Raw genomic sequence first — 20,609 nt, forward strand, 5'->3', positions numbered from 1 at the left:
CAGAGATTCGCTTCCTACTTTCATTTCGCTTCGGACACTGAGGTTTTGATATGCCCGAGCCCGCCAAGTCCGCGCCGGCCCCGAAGAAGGGCTCCAAGAAGGCGGTGACCAAGGCGCAGAAGAAGGACGGCAAGAAGCGCAAGCGCAGCCGCAAGGAGAGCTACTCGGTGTACGTGTACAAGGTGCTGAAGCAGGTGCACCCCGACACGGGCATCTCGTCCAAGGCCATGGGCATCATGAACTCGTTCGTCAACGACATCTTCGAGCGCATCGCGGGCGAGGCGTCGCGCCTGGCGCATTACAACAAGCGCTCGACCATCACGTCCAGGGAGATCCAGACGGCCGTGCGCCTGCTGCTGCCCGGGGAGCTGGCCAAGCACGCCGTGTCCGAGGGCACCAAGGCCGTCACCAAGTACACCAGCTCCAAGTAAACGTGCTAAGTAAGCGTCTCCTTCCCCAAACCCAAAGGCTCTTTTCAGAGCCACCCACCGATCTTATCAAGAGAGCTGTAATTTACACTTAACATAAGTTTTGCATGATGACAGTTGGGGCAAAGTGTCCGGCTCTCATTAGAAAGTCCTTAACACTTGAGAAAATTTGTAGCATTTTCTCTTACTGGTAGGGGGCAGTACAGTGCTGAAGTTGATGTTAATAACTGCCAGAATTTATGTGCCAAACGTTAGGTCCTGTTAGTTACTCTATGCCCCTAGGGTTGATCTCCATTAGAACTCCTGTTAAGAGTTTGCTCAGTTTGTCGTAATTTTGTTAAATCTGACGATACAAATTTACGATCTTTATAGGTGTCTGGTGGCTTAGTCAGGATCGACCTCCTTTGGAAGGCTCCAGCTCAAAATTGCTGGGTAACTTGTCTCCCAGGGAGCTGAAATGGCGGAGGAACGAGGTGGGACGACAGGAAGGACGCCTTTGAACTGGGCACACTCAAGAGTCTCCCAAAAGAGCTTTCACTTAACATATCGCCGGTAGTCTGCAGGCTGGGAAATCCTACTTTAAGCACTTGAGAACTTCGCTCCAGGTAAAGATTTTGAGGTGAACGAAGCCCTTTCTCAACATTTGTATTATCCAAGTCTGGAACACATTTTCAATACTTCTGAGTGAAATTTGCTTTTTCTATTAGAAACGGGAATATAAGGGGAATAAGTTTTGTTACAAAAGAACACAAAGTCTTGTACAATTTTGGGTAAAATGTGTGGCTTAGATTAGCAGGTTACTTAACATAAGGACCTCATGATCTTAAACCAGCAAATTTCATTAATATTTGGGAAGAATCCTAAGGGCTTGCCCGGCACTAGACAGGCTTCCATTGGAACACAGCTCTGATTGCCTAACTTGGAAGAGTTGAGAAATGGTATAGCCCTGGACTAGTTAAGGTGGACGTGATAATGCAGGACAGATAGTTGGAGAGGTTTGTCACACTAGCTCCTCAGCCCAACTGTAAGGTTTCCAGAGTCCTTCAACAACTGAAATTGGATTTTTTTTTCCCCTGTGTGCCTAGCGAACCTGCTCAAGGACTGATGCTCCAGTTCAGGCTGACCCTGACCTAACTGCCAGCTAATCAGGTTATCCAAAAACTGTGCAGATTCACTATTACCAGCCTGACTACAATGTTTTGTTTTTTGTTTGTTTCCTTCTTTTCTCTTTTATAAAAATTCTGGTTTGCCATTTGTTGGATGAGATAATTCTATAGCTTGTTCTCCCTTTTATACAAGCAATGGGCAGGCTAATCATTAACTACTTGATCATTTATTTCTGAAAAATCACCAAGACGTTTACTGAAGTCCTGCCATAGGACTCAACAGAAATGTGTGACCTGGTGAAGTGCCTTGCCCAGTCCTGGGCAGTTTGAATTTTATGCTTATCTGCCTTTGGTTCTTGCATGCTGAAATGTATTCTTGCCCAAATTTGTTTCTTATTTTGGCTCTTATTCTGATGGCACTCTGCCAGTTGGTTACACATTAGTGCTTTTATGTCAGATCGTTAAGCGATTTAGTTGGTGGCAGAGGATAGGCAATCTGAAGTCTAGTTCTTGTGCTGATCTTTTTTAGGTTGATTGTCTTTGGGGATTCTGATATTCTTTAGCATTTGAGAACACATGAGCAGGAAGTAGGTGTTTTTCCTTCTGGCCTTTAATGTGATCCACTGAGTTTGGTGTTTTGTGTTTGTATACTGTATGTAGATTCCTGAAACTGAAGATACTTGCCTCTTTCTTCCTTTCAAAACGATCTTTTCCGTGTTTACTCATTATGTATCCAAATAGTTGTCAATATCTGCAAAAATAAAGTTTCTGCATCAAAAAAAAAGCAAATATAAATTGGCAATCTGTAATAACTTTTGACTTTCATAAAGTGGCTAGGCCTTACAGGAGACTGATGACAGGAAAGAAAAGTTAAACAAATCTCCAACATGCAGGGGCCTGTCTCTTGCTCTGCGGAAGCCTCTAAAGTTTATGATTCAGTAATTCCAAATTATTATCCCTTCAGGCTCTTTAAGTAAGGTTAGAGAGAAGAGAGAAGAAACATGGTATTATAAATCAGATTACTGAGCCATACAAAAAGAGAAGGCTTGGGATCCCTGGGTGGCGCAGCGGTTTGGCGCCTGCCTTTGGCCCAGGGCGCGATCCTGGAGCCCCGGGATCGAATCCCACGTCGGGCTCCCGGTGCATGGAGCCTGCTTCTCCCTCTGGCTATGTCTCTGCCTGTGTCTCTGGCTCTGTCTCTCCTTCTATCTCTCAAGAATAAATAAATAAAATCTTTAAAAAAAAAAACAAAAAGAGAAGGCTTCCAATACTTTTATAAAATAAACACTTAATGGTTTCTAAATCTTAATGTGTTTATTGTGAGAGCTATGGCACTGGAAAGTAGAATTTCCTACAAAACTTAGAAAGATATCAGCAGTTTACTCATATTCTCAGTGTTGGCTGAGAGATCTCTGCTCTTAATTACATCTGTTTCTCAATGATACCTTTGTGTTTTTTAAAATCTGATTAACACACTTAAATCTGGCTCTGTTTTTCCTAACTTTAAGTTTTATTCTGGTTTCGCCATTAGCTCCTCTAACTTCCACAAAGATTGAGAATATTTTTGTTTTATGAATACAAGTCAATTTGAGCAAGTCGTCTATCTCAGCAGGAAATTAGTAAATTGTAATGCAAATTCGTTTTAAATGGCTTTACATAAACACTAAAAACCATGATTTAAAGAGAAATTAGGAGCTAGAGGGTATTATGCTAACTAATCGAGATAAGTCAGTCAGAGAAAGACAAATAGCATATAATGTCACTCTTATGTGCGATTTAAGAAACAAAACATAGGATCATAAGGTGAAAAAAAGAGAGGAAAACCTCTTGACTAGAGAACAAACTGATGGTCACCAGAGGGGAGGTGGAGGATGGGGGAAATAGGTGATGGGGATGAAGGAGGGCACTTGTCATGATGACCACAGGCTGTTGTATTGAACTGCTGTCCCTGGAACTAATATTACACTGTATGTTAATTAACTGGAATTCAATAAAAACTTTAAAAAAAGAGAGAAATTCAAATCAAAATAAAAATTCTCCTGATGCTTTAACTGTGCTACCTCTTTAAATTGTAGCTTAGAGAAAACAGGAAAGTTTAACTGAATTTAATTAGTGGTTTTAGTTGACAGGTTATAGTAATAAGAAACAAAACAGAACTTCTCTATTTTGGAACAACTTAAATTTTTTAGTTCATCGTATATATAATTTCATAGGGAAAAATCATATATTTTAAATTAAGATTACTAATTTTGCTTTAAAAATGGTCTTATGTCCTTTTCTTTGTTATTGTCATGAAATAAGAATAATGTTAGTACCATATTCTAGTTCATACCAGTCTGGGGTTTATTTTCTTTTAAAAAAAACAAAACAACTCATTAACTCGAATTTACTAAATTCCTTTCACTAGGTTTACTAGTTAGAAGAGTTAAAAATCATTTTATTTAAAATTATACTTCTGTATATTATGCATTGAGTTAAATTAAATCACAATAATGTCATTTTTAAAACAGCTAACATTTATAAAGTTGCATGCAAATCATAAAAGCTCAATGTGTCAGCTTTAATGCTGAATTCATAATCCATAGATAACTCTAAGAATTGAGTGCCCAATCTTTGGATACCTGGACAATTTCTAAATTAGAGGATACAAAATATACATCCCTAAAAACAATTTGATCTATGCAAGTCTCATATTTTTACACAGTTTAGAATGTTCCTGAAGAAAAATCCAAGTAGATTTTTACTGTTATGTTTTAACTTTATTCTCTATAACTCAATCTACATAATAGGTCAGAGATGAGAACGTCCCTTTGCTCAAGGCTCAAGAGTTGACATATTTACTTATAGTAGATATGCCTGGGGGTTGTTCATTTGCTTTCCCTTGTATGAAAACCAAGGGGTTTTCTTCAGATGTCTCAGTCAATATAGGGGCAGGAGTCAGGGAAGAATAATAACTCAGAAGAGGAAGAGGAGCAACTAAAGAAAATCTGAGTGGTTAAAATTAACATGACACTTACGAAAATACCTCACATTGAAAATACCTCACATACAATGCGAGAAACAGCCTTTCAAGGTTTCATTACCATCAGTACTATAACAACAATGGTCTAGTCTGATTTCTAAAAATAAAATCAAATATAACCAGCCCTTCATTAAGAATTGGCTATCACAAATCTCCCATACTGTTTGTGTAGCCCCACCATTTTCAGACTTTCTAATCATGTAACAAAAAATAACTCCAGTGATAAACCAGTTCCAAATTTTACAAATCTGTTGATTAGCCCAAAGACTGGACAAATGATTGAATCTTGCCTTCTCTATAATTAATAGAAATTGCAAAAGTGTAAAGTTGGATCAATGCTTCAAACCAAACCTCAAGAACCATGTTAACAAATCACTTTCATGTTATTGTTAAAATATAGGGATTTTTTTCCCCACCTGGTATTGCCTTTACTACTTGTAAATGATAAAACTGAGAGTAAAATAGTTTCAAAAATCTGTATAAAAATATTCTTATTGGATAGATCACATCAGTCCACTCATCTGGTAATAGAAGAGAATTTAAAGTAAAATGTGCTCAAAATAACTTTAACTTAGCATGCCAGTATTTTTGTCTAATCATGATAATGTGTCCATGCCTAAATATTCTCATAAACCCTTATCATTTGAAATTGTACCAAAAGATCCATGTGACTTGGTTTTTCTTCTCTTTTGACATGTTTTGCTTTGGGGCATTCTGATATTGTCAGATATTACCAATGACTAATGTTAACTACACTCTCATAATTGAACAAATGGAAGAAGATGTCCCCAGATACACTTCTATATAATATATCATTAAAGACTATATTAAAGGAGACTTCAAGAAGTGTCAACTTTAGGATGTGAGGGTGATTTGACTGCGACATCTATCACCCCATTGATCACCAGGGTTAATTTGGCTGATATGGCTGGGCAGGGGGGTGTTCTCTTTCTCCCTCACTACTCCATGTATGTCCCTCCTGGATCTGCACATTCAATGAAGGAGGACAACTCTCTGATGGAGGAGGACTGCTCTTTTGTCAAGGGTATAGGTGTAGCTGTGCTTCCCTGCTAGAACTTCTAAACAAGCTCTCAAGGTCCAAGCTTCCAAGATTCCAGACACCTCCAAATGAGGCTCTGCATGTGGTAGTTTGCCTTTCTAAAAAGTTAGATAAAATAAAATATTAAAAAACTCAACTTTATAGCAGTGGTGGAAAGGGACATTATCAGTACTTTTAACTAAAAATATTGCTTTAATGCTCTAGGACAGATGGATATTTAATTCCCACTGCAAACACTTTAAAATCTCACCACTTGGATATACATTCCCATTGAAAACACAATCCTGAGACTCATTAAAACCTCTCCAGAAGTCTGGAAGTAGGAAGCTCTTTCCTAAGTTCTACAGGTCAAGATGAGATCTAGAGTAGACCACATCTTCCTTCTTTGTCCTCTTGTGTTATTGTTTTGTCTTTTTCTCCATTATCAGTCTTTCTAAGGATTAGATTTTGAATTTGCTCTTCCCCAGTATTAAATAAAGTAAATTCCTCAGAGCCTAGACCTCTACACCTTGACTAGAATTTCCTAAACAACGATAGATGCTACATGATTTATTTCTGACTATGGCTCAAGTTACAATTGAAACAATAATTAGGAAAAATGATATTTGTTTAAGTGAAGTAGATCAAAATGACCTTCGAGAACTATTCTTCTAAATAAGACACACCAGGGGTGCCTCTTCACTCAGTCAATTAAGCATCTGTCCTGGGATCAAGTCCCACAGCTGGCTCCCTACTCAGTGGGGTGTCTGCTTCTCCCTCTGCCTGCTGCTCCCTCTGCTTGTGCCCTCTCTCTGTCAAATAAATAAATAAATACAATCTTTAAAAATAAATAAATAAGACATGTAAATTAAATACTTGGAGACTATATGGATTTCAAATACTTCTTAATATATTTGTGATTGTCCTCATAACTTTTTTGACCAAAGTGGGGAGTTGAGCAATTCCAATGTGGGAAATAGTGCAGATATGGCCTTTCCACCCACAGTGGAAATGCTAAGGGTTGGATGAATATATTTTGCAAAGGCAATCTGTCACATGCTCCATAGACAACCTTGAGAGTTTTAAAGAATCACTAACTGTTTTCTTTGAGAATCCTCTTTAGTCTAGCTTAGAATAGATTGTCTATACTAAAAATGATGCACAAATATGATATTCTATTCTTATTCTGCAGGCTTTTTCTCCCCTCTGTTATATAATCACTTTTTTTTTAAACTTTATTGGATGAAATCAATCTATTGTTTGATATCCTTGTACGCAAGAAAACAGTGTGCTAATAATTAACTAAATGTTTTTGAGTTACTGTTTGAAAAACCTCACTCTGAACCAGTAGAGTGGTAATAATTACTTACTAAGGAAAATGGGGTGAGGATTAAATGAAACAGCAGATATAAAATACTTGTCCCAGAAATGGTATCATGACACTAAAATGGCTCCATGATGAAAAAAGTGTCGTCTCTAGAGGATGGACCTTCTAAATTTGACCCCCACCTCACTACTTATTAGCTGTGAGACTGAGGCAAGTCCATGTTTCATGTCTGTGTTCTCATTTGTGTTCTTGAGGATGATGGTAATAGCACCCACCTAGACGTTTGTAAATATTAAAGATCTTGAATGTGTAGAAGGCATTTTGGAGAGTGACTGGCACAATGTAGACACTCAGTGTCTGCTATTTAACAAGTTTAATTTATAACCTTCTTTCTACCTATAGCCCCTAAGGCAGCTGGTGACCGAAGACCCTGGTCAAAGCCAGTTTTTCATAAATCATGGGAATTTCACAAGATGTTTGATATAAAAGGAATGTCAACTGGGGTGCCTGGATGGCTCAGTTGGTTAAGGGGTTGGTATTAACTTGGGTCATGATCTCATGAGTCGTGGGATCCAGCCCTACCTCATGCTCCACAGGGAGTCTGCTTGAGGTCCTCTCTCTCTCTGTCTCTCTCTCTGCCCCAACCCCCCACTTGTGTGTGTGTGTGTGTGTTTCTCTAAAATAAATAAATAAATAAATAAATAAATCTTAAAAAAAAGAAAAAAAGAAAAAAAGAATGTTAACTGATTCCACTGTGTTTACCTTGGTCCAACAGGTTGAAAGAAAATGAATTTTTTCCCCATGCATACTTAATTAACTCTCTAGGCATATTCCTAAAGACATAAAGTCTTCCAGATTTGGAAGGGCGCATGGACTCAGCGATTTGCTAGCTGTCCCAGCAGTCCTCAATTAAAAGGCATTAAATATTAGCTTTTCCAAATTTTCACCCTGTGCCATCCTGGATGACTAAGCATAAAAATAAACTGGGCCGAATACACATCTGCTGGTGACATTTCTAGGCCAAGACATTGCAGGCTCTGATGAAATTTTCTGGCCTCTGACAATAAACTTGACGTATTTTTTTTTTAAAGGTAAAATAAAAACTTTATTTTTCTTATTCTTTTTTTTTTATAAATTAATTTTTATTGGTGTTCAATTTACCAATATACAGAAAAACACCCAGTGCTCATCCCGTCAAGTGTCTGCCTCAGTGCCCGTCACCCATTCCCCCCACCCCCCGCCCACCTCCCCTTCCACCACCCCTAGTTAGTTTCCCAGAGTTAGGAACTTGACGTATTTTCAGGTGTTCTGGGTTCATTACAATTTAGGAAAGAGAGTAAATCTGGGAAAGGAGCTACTTTCTTGCTCTCTTACCTCAGTTCTGAGAGGGGAAAAGTAAGACTTTGGTTGGCTAAGTTGAAGACTTATGTGGCTTTATCATCCCATGAGCAATGTGTATGGTACTTACTACAAGGCCTGTTTCATCATCTTATTATGGGTTTTCATGGTATTACATCTCCCAGCTGTAGGCTTTGGCCAGAAGAAGGAATAATCTGATGGGGCTTATCTCCTTCCATATGCCTAGACAATGACCTGTTGGGGTAAAACCTTGATCTAAACACTTACAGGCCTCAACTTGTTTCCAGACTATATCAAGTTATCCAAGTAAATGAATTGGATTCAAAAGCAACAAGGATAAAACTTTGTTCTTGTTTCTCTTTTCTCCCTCCTCCCCTCTTTTTCGCCTTTATTTTTCTTTTCACTTTTTGCCCCTCTACCATTTATTACTGGCACAAACTCAGGTGAGGGACAGCTTATAAAAATATAAAAATTGGAGCACCTGGGAGCTCAGTTGGTTAAGCGTCTCTTGATCTCAGCTCAGGTGTTGATCCTTGGGTTGTGAGTGCAAGCCCCATGCTGGGCTCCACAATGGGTGTGGAGCATACTTTAAATTTTTTTTTTTAATTTATAAGGATTAAAGATTAAAATGTGCCCCTTTTACTGTTGGACTTGCTTAAATAGTTGGGGTGATAGATATTGGGTGCTAAGTTTAAACACACATACACACATCTGGGCTTCCATGAACTGAACTCAGTTCACGTGCTGGTCTGGAATGGGCCTGAAGGACCTGGCTCTCTTGCCTTCAGGATCCTCCGAACGACAAGAAACACAATTTGAACAGGGGCTTTCCCTGCCCAGTGTCTGGGATCTCCTTCTCCCTCTCTCTTTTTGTGTTCCGGATTGCAGCAGATTTGCACACACCCTGCTCTCCTGGTTCCCTGCCTCCCACTTGTACTGGACCTCCATCTTTTTATTTTTTTCTCCCCTTCCTGCCTAGCAAACTCCAACTTATCATCATCTTGCATATATCTTCTAGCTCACCAATGCCCCCGGGGAGGTTTCTCTGACCGCCCCCTCTCAAGGGTTCGGTGTGATCATTGCTCAGTTTGCAATTATTTGTTAACTACTTAACTAGTTGTCAGGTCCAATAGGCTCTGAGTTTTGATTTGGTCACCACAGCATCCCAGGATCTGTTACCGGGCTCAGCACAGGGTCAGTGGACATATATGACTGAATGAATGAATTCATTGAATAAACTTTTTGAATGCCAACTGTGTACCAAGTTCACATGTGTATATCATGAATAAAATCACAAAATCCCTTTGCCCTGGGAGGTGGGACTATGGGATGATAAAACTGAAAGACATAATGACTCCAGGCAGGAGGCTCCAGTGTATGTGGGGCTTGAAGGCACCTGCATGTGGGGTGGAAGCTGTTATGCCCAGTGTTTGTTGGGGGATAATATTTGCTCATCATTGACTAGGAGACCAGATCTAGGATCAAGGTGCTACTACTACAAATGGCAATGTTGAGTATGCTTCATTAGACGACCCTCAGGTCAAAACAAGGTATGTGATACTTTCTGTTGTAAGAAACAGATTCCTAGTGCTCAGTGGTGAACTACGGTAACAGTTGTCAGCCATTTACATGATATCATATAATATCCTGTCACAAAGGTGATGGGACAGCAGCACAGACTTGCCAGAGAAACAGGGGACTGACTGTAGATGAGCTATGTGGACCAGCAGAAAAGGAGCTGATGGATGCGGAGCAAGTAAGCTCAGGAATCATAAGGTCCAGTTCCCTTTTGGTACCCTCTCCTCTCCTTCCCTATTCCTCTCACCCTTCTGTCCCTTTGGGGGCCCACAGTGGCTTTTCATCAGCCAGTGCCAAGGGCCAGCACAGAGAGAATGAGGACAGAGTTGGGAGGACATAAGTAGGGAAATTCTTCCTTTTCTCCCCCCGCCCCCCTGCCCTGAAGGACCATCCTCTGCCTCTTCCTCCATTCTCAGTGACTGTCTCCTTGGAAAGTCACTGCTATCAGGGAGCTGACATCTCGGCTGCAGAAGACAAACAACAAACAATTGTTATGATACGTCATTATACAGCATGTGAGAAAGGAGTAAACCGGATGGGGAGGGATGGGAGAGAGCAGGGAAAAGTGGCTCAGGCATGGCAGTAAATGCAATTTTTATATTTTCACTAACAAACACGCTTACTCTAACCATAGATGCGGGCCCTGGGATAGCACTTAGTGTGTCCCAGGCACCATTCCAAATGTTTACTCTATGAGCTCAATGAATTCCCCAAAAATAACACATTAGCCAGAAAGCATATAGGGATGAAGTCCTTGCAAGAAGAACCAGTAATGGAGGGAGGAGGTGAAATCGAAGCCCTGTTCTTCTACCTTTGGAGTGTTCTGAGTGCTTATCCCTCCTTTTCTGGTACTCAGGTCAGTGTCTTCATTTTAGTGTGAGCTTGTGAGGTTGTGTGTGAGTGTGAGGACACGGAGGGCTGTGGTTCCCTCTAGCACAGGCTTTGAATCTGGGGCCTTTTCAACAGTGTTTAAGACAACATGTGGCACTCAGCATTGTTGAGATCACTGTACTTGAAGCCACAATAATTCTGCTATGTACTATGGGAACATCAGGAGTCACATCTGGAGTCTGCAGAGTTAGTTGGTCAGTGGTTTGTGGGGGAGACTGCCCCTTACCAGCTAAGGAGAGGCCTGCCTTCCCCTTGCCCACCCCACCACTGCTACCAGCTTCTGCTTCTTAAACTCTACTGGAATGTGACTCCCATCGCACTTTTATAAGTGCATACAAAACAGGCAGCAAAAAATCTTTGTCTTTGTAAATGAAATGATCACCTTGGTGTTAACTTTGTCAAGCATGGGTTATAATTAGGAGTCCTTAGATTTGCCAGGCATGCAAACACTTGCCACAGAAACCCCTGTCTCCCGGCCCAAGTAACATATCAGTCCACAAGTATAAAACGGGATTCTCTACTGAGCAAACCCTGCATACATTTTCTTGCATGGGATTTGGCCACCTGTAGAGGATAAATCAGGTTTGCCTTTGTTTGCTTGTCAAGAGAAGGAGTAAAAGTGCATTTTATAACATCCAAGAAACAGACTAAGCAGTTATTTGGGTACATTTCCATCAGATATGTTTCATTTAACTTATTTAACAGCTATTGGGGATGACCTCATCTGTTAGCAGCCCAGAGGGATGAGCAGCTGAGAGAAGGGTGGCTTCTGGGAACAGTTTCAATGGCTCCGTGTGGGAATAACAAGCTTGAACTGTAACCTGTGGTCCTATAACTGTAACCTCCTTCCTGAGGAAGGACCTTCCTCATCCCTCACAGGCAGTTCAAGCTGAGTGCTCACCCTCAAGCACCCCACCTTAGACAATCTCCACCACCTGGCCTTTGTCACCGTGTCTCCTTTGTGAAAAGCCCTAACCTGACAAATTTCTATTCTCCATGCAAGACTTAGCTCAGGGGTGCCGGCGTTGCTCAGTTGGTTAAGCATCTGCCTTTGGCTCAGGTCATGATCCCAGGGTCCTGGGATTGAGGCCCCAGGAGGGTTCCCTGCTCAGCAGGGACTCTGCTTGTCCCTCCTTTTGCCCCGCCCTCTGCTTTGTGTGGACTCTTTCTTTTTCCCTCTCTCTCTCTCTCTCTCTCTCTCTCTCTCAAATAAATAAAGAAATAAAATATTAAAAAAAAATAAAAAGACTTAGCTCAAATGTAACTTAAAGGACACTAGCTAGACCATATTCATCCTTTACTTAAGAGTATACATAAGACTCCAGCACCAAATGGTATGAGTTTACTACTGAGAGTCACCATCCAACAGCTGTATCACCTGAGAAATGCAACCTTAATTTTCAGTCATCTACACAGCAGAGAGAATGACCTACTAGGTACCTCATAAGGTTGCTGCAAGATTAAATGCATTGGTATCTATAAAGTGCTTAGGACACCGCCTAACATAGAACAAACTCCCTGTGAGATTAGCCATCCTCATTATTGCTGTTGTTCTCAGAGTCAAGTACGATATTAGGTAACTGATGAATTATAGAATTCAATTGATCATTCAGTCTTTCTCTTTTCATAGGAGGAGCAGACAGATCTTAGACATCTTTACCAACCACTGCTCATTGCTAAACATCATTGCATCTCACACATACAGCAACAAGTGATGCTATAAGAAGATAAATGGAAATATTTTTAACAATCATGGAAGGATCAGTAAGAACCTGGCTAATATATTTTTTTCCAAGTATAAAAATGTTGAATGTTTATTGTAGAATTTTGTAAAAAGAGAAATATATAAAGAAAAGGAAAATAACTTAGTATCTCCTTTTAATATATAAATGACAAATATGTATAGGTAAATGTGAATACATATGATACACCTATAGTGCATAAAGTATATTCAGTATCATGCCGTATATGCACATATATGATTTTCTAGGTAATTTACTTAGAAACACAATTTTTAATGGATATATCATTACTCACATAAACAGTCCTCTGTTATTAGCTATTTAGATTGAAAATTATATTTCAAAGTTTTTTTTTTAAGATTTTATTTATTTATTCATGAGAGACACACAGAGAGAGGAGAAACACAGACAGGAGAAGCGGGCTCCCTGCTGGGAGCCCAATGCAGGACTTGATCCCCAGACCTGGGATCACACTCCGGAAGCCATAGGCAGATGCTCAACTGCTAAGCCACCCTGGTGTCCCAGTTTTTCAAAGTTTTTTATTTTTTATTTTTATTTTTTATTTTTTTTATTTATTTTTTTTTCTTTCATTTTTTTTTTCTTTTTTTTTTTTTCAAAGTTTTTTAAAGTAATCTCTACACCCAGTGTGGGGCTTAAACTCATGATCCTGAGATCAAGAGTTACATACCCCTCTGATCAAGCCAACCAGGCACCCTCTGAGTTTCATTTTTATGCATTATAGATCAAACAGATCACATATCTTTTTTAAAAATATGTGATTATCTCTTTAAGATAGACTTCTAGAAATAGAAACACTAAATCACAAGGTCACAACATTTTTTAAGACTCTTAATATAAACATTACCAAATTGCCATCCAGAAGGACCATGCCAATTTATAAACCCAACGTATTATGAAAATCTCTATTTTACAGCACATGTATTTACACTGATAATTTTTTTTAAGCATCAATAGCTTGACAGGCTAAAAAAATTTTTTTAAATGTCATTTCCTTCATTATTAGTGAGGGTACTTTCCCCCCATGTTTTCATTAACCATGATCCCATAAGAAATGAACTGCTGCTCATGATCACAATCATTCCATGGAAAGGCACCATATGTAGAGTAAGCAGGCTTTGAGGTTAAGACCAAAAATTGGTATTTAGCAAGTGCCTCCTCTGTTCAGGACTATACTGGAATAATAAACTACATTTGGTTGTGTGTGTAACTGAACCTACTTTTATCTACATTGTCTCTTACAAGCCTCCTAATGACTCCATGAGAAAGGTGTCTAGTGTCGATTGAAATATGTCCCCCAGAATTCATATGTTGAAGCCCTAATCCCAATGTGATTCTATCTGGGGATAGGCTTTAGCAAGTATTTGAGTTTAAGAAGTTATAAAAGTGAGGTCCTAGTCAAATAAGATTGATGGCCTTAAGAAGAGGAAGAGGGGAAGATAGTTCTGGCATGCATGTAGCAGAGAAAACCCATTTGAGTACAGAGCGAGAAGGCAGCGATAGACTAGGCTAAGAGCTCTCACCAGAATTTGACCATTCTAGCACCCTGATTCCAGATTTCAAGTCTCCAGAGTTATGAGAGAATAAGTGTCTATTGTTTAAGCCACCCAATCTATAGTTTTTTATTCTAGTAGCCTCAACAGACTAAGACAGTGGCATTTGCTGTGACTCACAGACAAGGAAAGGAAAGGAAGAAAACTCAGAGAAATAAAATTATATTTGGCTATGATCACAAGGGTCAGAAACAGGCAAGGTTGGAAGCTTACCCAGTTCTTATTCCAAGGCCAGGGCTCCAGCATGCAGACAACAGAGTCTGAGGGCCAAGAACCACATGTTTCCAGAGCCAGTAGTAAACTAAGACTCGTCATCAGAAGATGGATGTTTAATCTTAAATAAATATGCTATGGCTGCTCATGTTTGAAAATCATTGAACTTCATGCAAAACTCAAATGCAAATTGTGTGCAAAACCACTTTTGCCTACCCAGTGGAAAATGATATAAAGCCTAAAGATATTCTTACAGCATTGGGATTTGTATGTGTGGTAGATAGGCTCTCAAACTGGTCCTAGAGTAGTGCATCAGACAGGCAAATAAACTGGAAAGATATATAGAAAATGTTTTTTTTTTTTACTCTATATTTTTTTAAAGATTTTATTTATTTAGTCATGTGAGACACACAGAGAGAGGTAGAGATATAGGCAGAGGGAGAAGCAAGCTCCCTGTGGGGAGCTTAATGTGGGACTCAATCTCAGTACCCCTAGATCATGACCTGAGCCAAAGGCAGATGCTCACTGAGCCACCAAGGTGTTCCTTTTTACTATATTTTTAAAAGATGTATTTATTTATTTGGGAGAGAGGGAGGGTGGGTGGAGGGCAGAGGAAAGCAGAGAATCTCAAGCAGATTTCGCATTGAGCATGGAGCCTCACCCTGGGCTTGATCTCATGACCCTAAGATACCAACCTGAGCTGAAACCAAGAGTTGGGAGCTTAACTGCCTAAGGCACCCCTAAAATGTATATTCTTTTAAAAATAGAAGAAACATAGGAGATAAAGATGGAAATTGGATTGACTATATGTCCATCCATTCACCCAATAGGTCTGCATAGATGAGCCCCTCCCACACACTAGGCATTGTTCTAGAAGTATTCAGTAATATGCATGGTAGACCAAAATCCCAGGCCCATGAAATTTGCCTGCTCATGGAAAGGTACTATCCACTGAATCAATTTTGAATGTATTGGGCTACCCTTCATAGAAATCCATGTAATAAATAGTGCGTTAACCAGAAAGAGATTTGTTTTTCCCAATTAGCAGGAGAGCTCAGCTGGTTTGTCAAGGTCCGTGGGGGAACTGCCAATTCTACCCAAGCATTCAGGTTTCTTCTAGTATCCTTGCTCTCAATCATGCAGTTTTCATCCTCTGTGTAGTTTTCAACTTCATGGTTCTCTTTAACTCCTTGGGAGGGCAAATCTACACCCCAGGTTGGAAGAAGGGGTAAAAGATCAAGGGGAAATAGGCATGTGCCATCTGAGTCTACCAGATCATTATTGGGAAATTTAAAAAAAAGACTTCCTGCTTTTTTTCTGGTGATTCCATATTCTGTATTAAAGTGCAACAGAAAATTCACTCCAAGTGATAATGCTTGTGTCTCCCTACTTTCAAAGATTGGCTTGTTAGCATCCATGTAGCTTGGGAAAATCATTTCAGTCACCTAGCGATGACATGTTCACAGAAAGGTTTTAGATATAAGTTTATGGTGTTTGCATTATACATATGGGTCACAAATTAAGAAACAGCATGAAATGAGTACCTGTCTTTGTTTACACATAAATAGCTAATAAGAGAGGTCCGAATATCAGGAAGAACAAAAATAGATGACCTGAATGGCTCCTCCAGGGGTTTTCCAGTTTTGCAAATAGCTTTTCTTGGAGGTCTGGCTCTTCCTGTGCTTTCTAATTAGATTGCAGTGGGTTAATTCCTCTGTCTTCTGAGAAGTTTCCAGAACTCCTTCTGAAGGTGTGCTGTTTCATAAGGAGAAGTGGAAACAGACTGAACCAGTCATTCAGGTCCATGTGACTCAACAGAGGACATTTTCCCTGCCCCCTCTCAAAGGGATTTCTCCGTCTTGAAACCTTGAGCAGATTATTGTTTTGGGCACTGATTTTGGTACCAAATAATTGTTGTCATTGTGTATATTTAACTCTTATCTCCCAAATAAGGAAAATGGTAATTTCTTTAGTTTATAGACCAAGTAATATTTATTTCTTTATTTAAAAAATGTCAATTTTATGGAACAGCATCATCTCTGCATTTGATATTTAATACCTGATGATTGTAAAGACAATTTTTACAAACCATGGAATTGTACACATGCCCTTTTTACAAAACAAACAAAATAATTACTCAATAGCTGAACAAATAATCAAAATAGAATGATTCAAAAATGAAGAGATCATTTGAAAAAGAGGTAAGGTTTAGTGTGAAATAATGTTTATTAAACATAAATGAAAACCAAATACAAAGTTCAAAAATAGCTATTGCAAAAAGAGGAAACATATGAAAAAGGGATACGTTTTAAAAGGTAGGCCTAAATCTTAGATACCAGGAAAATCCAAGAAGCCTATAGGGTAGACAGGTTGGTAGGTGAATGTCTGCTAATCTCACTGAACAGAGCGAAAATCTATAGATACTTTTATATTAGTCACACACACATATACATAGAGAAATATAAACATTTTTAAAAGATTTTATTTATTTGATAGAGAGAGAGAGAGAGAGAGAGAATACACACACACACACACACACACACACACACACACACACATATATGAGTGAGGGTAGTGGCAGAGGGAGAGGGAGAAGCAGACTCCCTGCTGAGTAGGGAACCTGACTCCAGGCTCCATCCCAGGACCCTGAGATCATGACCTGAGCTGAAGATAGACATTTAATTGACTGAGCTACCCAGATGCCCCTAAACATTTTTTAAACATTTTTAAAACATTTTTAAAACATTTTTAAACAAATGTTTTAACATTTTTAAACATCTTTTAAAACAATGCACTAGAATGTTAAATTAATATTAAAAATGGGCTGTACAGTTTCCAAGTTTCCATATCATGAGAGAATAAGTTTATTATATTTTAAAAAGAAAACAGTTCTTTTATTTTGTGACTGTTTTCCTTACTTCATTATTCAGAAGTTCAGAAGTTAGGCTAGTGAAAGTTGATCTAAGGAAATGTTTACAGCAGTATTATTTCAATAATGAAAGTTCAAGAAGGTTGACATTCCCACAATAGAAAACTTTCCAAAATAAAATCACAGTATTGCTACACACACACACACAAATGCTATAAAAATGTGATTACATGAACAACAGTTCTGACATATTAAGAGGAAGGAAAAAAGAAAAAAGACCCAGCAGGGGTGATATACATAGCCAGAGCCTTTTGAAGTGAAAGCATCCTGCATCTTAACTCTAAGAACTTTGGCAAGTTTTCTGACTTTTCTGTTACTCAATTTCTTAACTATAAAGTTAGTTTCTATATTTTTTTCATTTTTTGAAGGGGAAAAACTTGGGATGATGATTGACAAAGAGTAATAAGCACTATGTGTGTATGTGTATGGAAGCTCTAAGACTTCTAATGCAAAATATGAATCATGGTTCTTTCTCTGGCTCTTAAATTATGGAATGTAATAACTTTTTTAATTCTTCAATTCTTTGTTACTTTTAAAGCAATGGAATGCTATATTCTGTAAGTCTATAATTATAAGGATCAATCCACTTCACAACCTGGCTCCTAAGTACAAGTACTCAGGGGTCACAGAGGATTAGAAAAACCAAACACATGTTAAAACATAGGGTCCTCGGTAAAACGCACCTGTAACCTGCCTTTGAAGAAAGATTTTTCAAATTTAGGGTCACATTAGTGCATTAGTTGGGAAATCAATCCCACAGTTTGCAACCAGCATTTTAAAAAATAGATTATAATACATCAGAATGCAAGCACTTAAGTTGGTATTGTTTTCTGAATTTTTGTTTCAGGTGTGTATATAAGCATGTGCCCGTGAGACAGAGAGGCAGAGACTTTGCTACCTCACTTTGCAACCAGAAGTTGGAAAGTCTCATCATTTGATATCTGCCTCACAAATATTTCAAACCTACTCTCCTTCCCCACACTGTCTCCTTAGGTGAAGCCCTTGTCTTTCTTTTGAGACTATTACAACAGACTATCAACCTCTGACATTGGCTCCTTTCCAATAATTAGTTTTTATGTGAAAAATCTAAAAAACAAGACAACCACAAGAAAAAAAAATACACAGATCCTCTTCTTTTTTTTTTTTTTTTAATTTTTATTTATTTATGATAGTCACAGAGAGAGAGAGAGAGAGGCAGAGACATAGGCAGAGGGAGAAGCAGGCTCCATGCACCGGGAGCCTGATGTGGGATTCGATCCCGGGTCTCCAGGATCGCGCCCTGGGCCAAAGGCAAGCGCCAAACCACTGCGCCACCCAGGGATCCCCACAGATCCTCTTCTTAAAAACTTCCCCCGCCTGTAGAATAACAAATTTCTCATGCAAACATTTGGGGGTCTCCACAAGATGGTCCTTTTGGGATTTTCCTCTGCTGAAGCCTGAGCTTTGGCCACGTTGCATTGCTCTCTCACTATCCTCCTGGAAGGTCTGGCCATGATGAATAAACTCCCATCTGGATCCCTTACAAAGGCAAGTCCTAGGACAAGCCCAAAGAAGTATCCTGGATCCTGTTCCAATAATTCTTCTCCTGCTTCGGAGGCACATCTGCTAGCCCAGTCCTCCTAGAGATCTGGGTCTCTAGTTCTCACTGAGCACTTCCCGACACCCTTCTTAGAGTTACTGTGTGTGTGTGCTTGGCATTTAGGAGGTGGAGGGGGTTGAAGTGGGGGTGGGGATTGACTTAAGGAAATCGGAAGCAAAATTCAGTTGAGGACACCAGCCACAGAGGTGACCTGATTTGGGCTACAGAGGTATTGTGTGTTAAATCCACGTTACTTACTGCATTCTTGAGGGTGTTTTATCAAGCCATGGGGATGGGGAACCAGGTTTAAATCACAACCCACATGCCTGGAGATTATAGCTTATTAGATTGTGTTTGCCCAAGTAAAGTCGTACTCTGCAGTTTTCTGGCAATTCTACAAGTATCTTTTAAGCACACAGTGAGACATTTAAGAGGTCTGTGTTACTTGCTTCACATACATAAATAATTTTCAATAAAAAATCAGTGTGTGAATAATTTATTTTCTCCACCGATTGCAAGCCAGCTGTTTGGAAAACCACTCAGAAGAGCTAAGGTAAGCCTCGTCCTCAAAATTACTTTTAAATTCACAAGGAAAAGGGGATATTTTCTTCTTCTCCTTAAGGTTGGCTGAAAATTGGGAGACTTATTGTAATTGTTTTGGCCTTCGGGATCATTTCTCATGAAAAAGTGAACAGGCCTGGGAAACCCGAGTCTCCACGGATCATCCAGCAGCAAAGCCTGGGTGATGCTGCCCAGAGGATTTGTGTGGGATCCCATTTTTTGGGGTGAAACAAACACAAACGCTCCTTCCCCGGGGGGCGGGGCGAGGCTGGGGGATGAACCAATCACAGCACGCCCTGCCCTATATAAGGGCTTGAGGTCCTGAGACGTTTCACGCTTTTCAGGGCCTGTGCCCTGGTGCCGTTAGCCTGTCTTCCTGTGATGTGTGAGACGGTTCCAGCGGCTGCAGCTGGCACTGCTTTGGCTTCTATGGAGAATCCTTCAGCCAAGAAGAGAGGAAAAAAACCAAGGGGCATACCAGAGGCCGCCCCCAAGGCCCCAGGCCTCTCTGTGTCCAAGCTGATCATGGAAGCCCTCTCCGTGTCCCAGGAGCGAGCAGGTATGTCCCTGGCCGCGCTCAAGAAGGCGCTGGCGGCCGCCGGCTACGACGTGGAGAAGAACAACAGCCGCATCAAGCTGGGCCTCAAGAGCCTGGTGAGCAAGGGGACCCTGGTGCAGACCAAGGGCACAGGCGCCTCGGGCTCCTTCAGGCTCAGCAAGAAGGCTCTCCTTCCTACACCTGCCAAGGTCAGGGTCAAGAGGCTGCCTTCCACCAAGACCAAGAGGCTGGTCTTGTCCAGGGATTCCAAGTCTCCGAAAGCTGCCAAGACCAACAAAGCCAAGAAGCCCGGGGGGGCAGGCGCACTGAAGGCTGCTTGTAGTGGCAGGAAGGCCAAAGGCGCCAAAGACAAACAGCCCCCGAAGAGCCCAGGCAAGGCCCCCACTGGGAAACCCAAGGCGGCCAAGCCCAGGCTCAACCAGCAGAAGGTCAACCCGCGGAAGGCGGTGTCCAAGAAGTGAGCCAGAGCAAGCCCCCTCAACGAACCCAAAGGCTCTTTTAAGAGCCACTCCCAAGTGCTTTAAAAGCGGCATGGCACTGAACTTGTAGAAGCTTCTATACGGTCACTCATGAGGTCTCTTAGTAAGAAGTAGAAAGGGTCTTCTATTTCAAAGTCCTTTGCCTCGTCGAAAAGTGGGTTGCTGCACACTATAGTTAGAGTAGGGCACATGGCCTTGGATAACCTCCATACTTCTCCGGGCAGAC

General features: G+C 40.3%; 2 protein-coding genes across 3 annotated transcripts; both read left to right on the forward strand.

Annotated features, from left to right (window-relative positions):
• The first annotated feature begins 20 nt into the window (after nt 1-20).
• On the forward strand, nt 21-2,329 carry LOC121499636 (histone H2B type 1-C/E/F/G/I). Of its 2 annotated transcripts, XR_005990194.1 has the most exons (3): nt 21-440; nt 801-1,033; nt 1,514-2,329. XR_005990194.1 is itself a non-coding variant. In XM_041770505.1 (2 exons), exon 1 carries the CDS (start codon nt 51-53, stop codon nt 429-431), a length of 381 nt encoding a protein of 126 aa, XP_041626439.1. In that variant the 5' UTR covers nt 21-50; the 3' UTR covers nt 432-440; nt 801-2,329. The 2 variants fall into 2 exon arrangements, 1 of the variants encoding a protein (XP_041626439.1); XM_041770505.1 differs by having other exon boundaries at nt 801-2,329.
• H1-6 (H1.6 linker histone, cluster member) lies at nt 917-20,365 on the forward strand. Its single transcript, XM_041770503.1, has 2 exons — nt 917-1,033; nt 19,407-20,365. Exon 2 carries the CDS (start codon nt 19,727-19,729, stop codon nt 20,363-20,365), a length of 639 nt encoding a protein of 212 aa, XP_041626437.1. The 5' UTR covers nt 917-1,033; nt 19,407-19,726.
• Nucleotides 20,366-20,609: the final 244 nt, after the last annotated feature.

Source organism: Vulpes lagopus, chromosome 10 (genome assembly GCF_018345385.1).
Source record: "Vulpes lagopus strain Blue_001 chromosome 10, ASM1834538v1, whole genome shotgun sequence".
Classification (NCBI taxonomy): Eukaryota; Metazoa; Chordata; class Mammalia; order Carnivora; family Canidae; genus Vulpes; species Vulpes lagopus.

Bases quoted from the DNA above. Each gene is read 5' to 3' on its own strand.
- LOC121499636 (XM_041770505.1), top strand. From the start codon at position 51: ATGCCCGAGCCCGCCAAGTCCGCGCCGGCCCCGAAGAAGGGCTCCAAG.
- H1-6 (XM_041770503.1), top strand. From the start codon at position 19,727: ATGTGTGAGACGGTTCCAGCGGCTGCAGCTGGCACTGCTTTGGCTTCT.